Below are 6424 nucleotides of genomic sequence, written 5' to 3'. Positions count from 1 at the left end.
ACAGCTTTGTGTGATTAACACCTATTTGACGAAGTTACTGAAATAAAACTTTCTAATAATATTCAAATGTATTGATTTAGTGTCAAACACGACTTGGCTGTAAACGTTTTTATTATCAAAAAACCCTGTTTTTTTCTAGTAAATATAAAACCGTTGAACGAGAGAGATCAAGACTCAAGCAGCCGTTTTACACCCAGAGATATTCCACGGTGAGACACTGTTCACAATGACAAGCTTGGACAAACGGAGGCGTTACAGATGCATAAAAAAAGTGTGAGCTGTGCCGTCCAAGAGAGCAGGAACAGACGACCAAGGAGGCGACGACAGAACCAAACCCAAAAGGTAGATGGAAGAAAATTAACTTAACATATGATAAAATTATTATATTCATTCTCTCTTTGTATAAAACAGATAGTTTTATTTAATTTGTTGTGTATAAGAAAAAAGCATTTAACAGCTTTTATTTTTAAAATTGCTTTTGTATAGTTAGAAAAAACAATGATGGTCAGATAACCTGTTTGTCTTTTGGCTTGTGATCTTTTTTGATTTAAATATTTCACTTTACTGCCCGTCAACGTTTGAATGCTTCTGAAAAGAGACAATCGAACCGGCTCCTTTACTTCAATATTTACTCCCAGGTTGAACTGCTTTGTTGTTTCTGTCATTTATGAAACACATGAAGTAAAATTGATCTTTAACACCTGGGACTGAAAAAAGCTTAAAAAGAAATGATACCAACTGTAGCAGTATAATCAAAAGAGTCATTTGAAAACACACATTAATCCAAACATAAAGCAGAAATGTGTCAAAAAGTCTAATGTGGTTCAGGTCTTATTAAGTTTTATGCAGCATTTAATGGTTAAAAATGAAATATATTTGCAGTCATTCATTGTCAGAACACAATAGGAAAGAACTTTGTCTTGACGAGACCTAAGTATGAAACAAATTCAGCCTTGCAGAAAGAAACAACAAAAACACTGCAGATGAAGATTCTGACATACACACCCAATCATAACGTACAAACGGCCAAAACTCCCTCCAGCATCACACGGAACGCACCGTCTATCGGTTATTAAGAAAAAATAATAAAAAAAAGGGGCAGGTCCCTTTGCATGCCAACCTGAGCGATGTTTACTCAAGTCTTGCATGAATTCTTCTATAGTACTTTTCCAGAGTACCGGTTAAAATATCACCATGCCAGACGTCAGAGCTGTTTTTGTCCGGTTCTGGAATCCAACCGAACGTGTTTAATGCACCTCTTGCATTAAACACGTCAAGTTTTTAATGCATTTAATCTCTCATTGAAATTTTGAGGTGTGCAGATGCTGCGCTGGCACTAAAAATACTTTCTGAACATCACATGTCGACAGGGCTGAGATCATTTTCACCGGAGAAAAATTCCCCTCACACAGCTAAGACAGAATTGACTCAGCAGTGACAGGATTTCTGTGTGTGGGGTTGTGGTTGTTTTCTTTTTTTTTTAGTCATAATCTTAATTAGGTAATTTCGTTCCTAATTGAATAAATGGACAAATATTTTTTTTTCTGTCAGAGATTTTGCTACTTCTATAGAAGAACAAGAAGAAAATCAACTATTTCCAAGTTTGATTTCCCACATTCTTATATTTGATATTTCTTTGTCTTAAAGATTAAAAATTAATATTAAAACTGTTAACGTTTAAATATGACACAACGTGGTTGACTCTTCCTCAAAAGCTGATCGCCCAAAGTTTCCTTAAGTTCCCAGCAGTTTGACGGAGATAAATGCAGTCAGGTGTGTGAGCTGCAGGGAAGTCAGTAACTCACTCTCAGACAAACCTTCTGTTCAGTGCAGAGTAACACAGACACAGGCTCACACACACACACACACACACACACACCACGATCATGACTGATTAGTGGTGAGAAACGTAAACACTTATTCTGGGCCACTGCTGATTTAAAACCACGTTCTCATTGTCAGTGACCATGGTTACTTTATAAAAATGAAGTGTTAAACAGCCTAAAATGTGCATTTTCAGTCTTTCAGATGTGTAACTAAGGATTAATTGAGGATTAGGGAAGTTATAGATTAAGAATACATGTAAGAGTTTTGTTTCCCATTTTGATTAGCTCACAAATAGCACAGAAGTTCACACAAAAAACATGGCTTTTAATTTTATCTGAACTTTTTTTGCATATCAATGTCATAAATCTCATTCATGGATTACCTTTTATCTAAAACTTGAAAATCCAACGTGTGGTTGAAGTTGAAATGAAATGAAAATTAAATGAATTATTTTTTTATTTTTAATTCACTGAAATGAAACTTGTGATGAGTTGGTTATTTCTGTATTCAATTAAACTGACTGTGACTTCATATGCTACTGGCACTCTGGGGCAAACAACATTATTAAAGAAGGGAAATGTTATCCCAGAAAAACTTCTTTTGCTTATTCTGAAGCCTCAAAAAAAGAGAAAAACTAAGAATTTCCTATCAGTTCATAAGCGTTTCTTTTTATTTTCTCTTTTAACGCAGGGCAAGTTGTCACTCATCATGGAAGGCCAGATGTCCAGAAAACATTTTCCTCTGAAGTACGGTTGGATCTTCCTGTTCTTGGCTTGCCTTGTTTTATGGGTTATGTTTTACAGTGAAAACATCACTGATCACATGACCTGTAGATTATCAGAGGTGAGTATTTGTCATCTTTAAAATATTTACTCCATCTGCATAGGAATCATGCTGGACTGATAATACGTAAAGGTTTGGCCATATAGCCATCGTCCATCCATCCATGTAGTGCAGTTATTGGATTTAGCCTTATGAATAAAATAGGTTGAGAAAGACAGCAAAGATAATATCAGGGTAAGATTATCACCCTTGTATTTTGTATTAAATATTGATTTGTGTTATTTAATTTGATTGATCTCTAAACTTTTCTCTAGTTAAAGATGAACGTTCCCACCACTAAGGCTCCGACACCAAACAGCACAACATTAAAACGTCCCACTGAGCCTCCTCAGCCAGTCAGCATCTGCTCCTACCACTCTGTGTTACCAGAGGACGCTCTGGAGGTAGAACAGTTGAAGGAGTCCATCGCCTGGCCTGAAACACCTTCCCTACCGTCTAACTTCTCTCTGAATGACACCAGTGGTCCTGCTCACAGCACCTTCACCATTCTGCCAAGAAACAGCGGTGGAGGTTGGCGAGTAGGGGATCAGCTGGAGGTTCTGATACAAATCACTGACTTCCACGGCCGCCCCAAGTCATCAGGGGGAGATGTTCTGCTTGCTCGGCTGCACAACCCGACTCTTTTTGCAGGCGTTGCAGGGCGAGTGTTGGATCATCACAATGGCTCTTACACTGCTGTGTTCTCTCTACTCTGGGAAGGAAGTGCACATGTTGAGGTGAGACTAAAACATTTCTTGATAAGCGAGCCAGTAACGTATCCTAACTCAACTAAATGAACCTTTTTAATGATTTGTGATAAGAGGAAACAGACAATCTCATGTTTAGATGACTTTATTTCCAACCTACAACATGTTAGGATCACAGGGAATAACATGAACATAGGAAGAAATGATATAAACCACAAGAGAAGCACCTGAGGAGGACAAACGTATCTTTCCTTCGTATAAAGCAGACTATACTTGGGGGGATTTGTGGCATTCTATATTCTCCAGCGGCTGTTGGGCGAGAGCTGGGGTGTCTGTCCCTTTGGCAGATCACAGGGACAATTCTACATACCTAAACCAAAAATGCAAGATTGTACTTTACAAGTATTGCAGATACTTCATTTTATTTCATAGGGCTTTTTTCCGGTTCTTTTCAAAAAGGTGACCCTGGTCCATCCCAGTGAGGCGGTCACTGTGCTGGAGAGAATCACCCAGCAGAACCCTGGCAGAGTTTCTTTAAAAGGCATCTTCCGCTCTGGCTCAGTCACTGAAGCTACTGCTTGTAACGTGTGCCTCAAGGCGCCCCCCGAAAAGCTCTGCAACTTCACCGACATCCGCACCGGCGAGCCCTGGTTCTGCTACAAGCCAAAGAAACTCAAATGTGAACACAGAGTCATTCACTCATTTGGAGGATTCGGTCTGAAACTAAAGCCAATGGAGGACCAGCTATTTCAAAGGTAATGTTAGTACCAGATTTCAACTCAACTATTTGCAAAAAATATCTTTTTTTTTTGTTTTTTTGCAAATTAACTGGAGGTAATAGTAAATATGTTATTAAATGCATGATGTACATGATGTTGCTTAACACATTTTCTGTTGTGTGCTGTAGGGGTGTCAACATGAAAGTCTTAATTCAATCATCAGGGCCTTCAAACATCACTATTTTACCCAAACTAAAAGGTAAAGGTTTACAACAAAGCAATGGATTGCTTGACAAATTACAGGACGGGAAACAAGAATTTATTACATTTGATACATTATTATGGCTTTCTCATAGCACCTTATATGATCTGTTATTTTATCATTTACATGTTGATGATGTAATTGTCTCTACTTGGAATCGACTCTCTGGCTGATTGTGTTTGATAAATTTAGATTTGAGTCTAACCTGTTTACCTTGTAGCAAGATGTTCTTAGATATCTTTAGTCGGGACTGAAGGCTCCCACTTGAGTCTCGACCTGCGGCTCACCAAACTTGTTCTGTCTGTAATTATAGTGACATATTTGTGATTTTCCTAATTTTCCATGAACAGGTATTTATTATGAGTCATAACAACTGTAGAATAGTTTTCAGCTCTTCAGCTGAAATAATAGTAATAATAATAATAATAAATTTTCAAAATTATTTTCTTCCAGTTCTGAATGAAACAGTTCCCACAAACACATCAGGTAAATTTGGTCTAATTGTGTAAAAATACAATAACACAAACAGTCTTTAAAAATACTGTTTTTGGCCTTGATTTTCTTCTTGGCTAATCTTTTTAACCTTCTTTCTGACTTTAGGGGGAAGTGTGAACGCTCAACCTGCTGGTTATTATTACCAGGGGATTTGGCGAGCACTAGATGGCACCACAGTTCACCAGCTTACTAACAACTCTGCAATTAGCCAGTGTTTGAGTGGCAAGGTGCTCCACCTGTATGGAGACTCCACCATCAGGCAGTGGTTTGAATATTTAATCTCAGCAGCACCAGGTAGACGCTCAATAGAAATGTCTAGTAACAACTGAAATTGGTTTGTGTTACAGTCTAATCTGCTCTTTTTCACGATTTCAGATCTAAAGAAGTTTGACCTGAAAAGTCGAACGCAGACAGGACCTTTTATGGCCTTGAATTACGCTAAGAACATCTTGGTGACGTTCCGCTGCCACGCTCCTCCCATCCGTTTCGGTAACTTGCCGGTCAGTCAGGCACGATACATTGCCAACGAACTGGATGGTTTGGTTGGAGGTGAAAACACGGCTATAGTTATTGGAGTTTGGTCGCATTTCAGCACTTTCCCTGTTGAGGTCTACATCCGGCGCCTGCTGAGCATACGGAGGGCAGTGGAGCGGCTGCTGACCAGAGCTCCAGGTACGCTGGTCATCATCAGGACCGCGAACCCCAAAGCGCTGTCCCTCTACGAGACTCTGACCAACAGTGACTGGTTTTCTATTCAACGTGACAAAATACTCAGGACAATATTTAAAGGAGTGAATGTCCGATTTGTGGATGCCTGGGAGATGACCTTGGCCCACTACCTGCCACACAACCTCCATCCACAGCGTCCCATAATAAGTATCATGCTAAATGTTGTTTTATCCCACATATGTTCTCCAGCAGGGAACTTTACAGAAACAAAAACGTTGTAGAATATAACCTGGTAATTGGGTAACCAATGGTGATTGGTGACACTTGATCTATATCACATTAAAGACATATCAACCAGCAGTTCTGAAGATGGAATAAAAATTAGCAACACAGAAGTAGGTAAAGGAAATTTGATGCTGGGATGAAATGGCCTCCAAGGAAACTTTGAAGAAATACAAATAGGTGGAGGGGTAGACGCAGTGGACCCAGGTTTGTAGAAGATTTTAATGAGTGACCTCACAGAAAACCAGGCAGCATACTTAAACTAAGAGACAAGGAACTCAACACTGGTACCACTGGCAACGAGGACAAATGACGGCAAAGACAATGACATGTGACAGGACAAGGAGCCGGGAACACAGGTGGGATTAAATACACCAGGGGCAATCAGGGAACACGAGACACAGCTGGGAGCAACCAAGGGCAGACAGACAACACAGAAAAAAACAAATCCTCACAAAGTCTTTATTTATATTGAAATTTAAATGTTAATAAAAACATTTATTTTTTACAAAACGTGTTAAATGATTTTTTAGATCCTACCTTCGCATTTCCTATCAGAAATGTGAGAATGAAAATAATCTAATCCTGCCAGCAGTAAGTGTTCATCATGATTACATTGTGTTAGTTGGCAACCAACTGGG

The 6424-nt window shown here is 39.0% G+C and overlaps 1 protein-coding gene across 4 annotated transcripts in view; it reads left to right on the top strand.

Annotated features, from left to right (window-relative positions):
- LOC106957705 (NXPE family member 3-like) overlaps nucleotides 1–6219 on the top strand; it is a 20486-nt gene extending 14267 nt beyond the window's left edge. For 2 of the 4 annotated variants that reach the window (XM_015049142.1, XM_015049138.1), the window contains 6 exons: nucleotides 2925–3386; nucleotides 3816–4111; nucleotides 4264–4334; nucleotides 4791–4823; nucleotides 4938–5126; nucleotides 5208–6219. In XM_015049142.1, the coding sequence (XP_014904628.1) occupies nucleotides 2925–3386; nucleotides 3816–4111; nucleotides 4264–4334; nucleotides 4791–4823; nucleotides 4938–5126; nucleotides 5208–5782 (1626 nt within the window). In that variant the 3' untranslated portion in view covers nucleotides 5783–6219. Of the gene's footprint in view, nucleotides 1–2380; nucleotides 2671–2924; nucleotides 3387–3815; nucleotides 4112–4263; nucleotides 4335–4790; nucleotides 4824–4937; nucleotides 5127–5207 lie in introns of those variants that run through there. The other 2 variants (XM_015049140.1, XM_015049139.1) reach the window with 2 other exon arrangements.
- Nucleotides 6220–6424: the final 205 nt, after the last annotated feature.

This window comes from Poecilia latipinna, unplaced genomic scaffold (genome assembly GCF_001443285.1).
Source record: "Poecilia latipinna isolate Pla-1442-1.1 unplaced genomic scaffold, P_latipinna-1.0 Scaffold928, whole genome shotgun sequence".
Lineage (NCBI taxonomy): Eukaryota > Metazoa > Chordata > Actinopteri > Cyprinodontiformes > Poeciliidae > Poecilia > Poecilia latipinna.
This window is presented reverse-complemented; position numbering and strand designations above follow the sequence as displayed.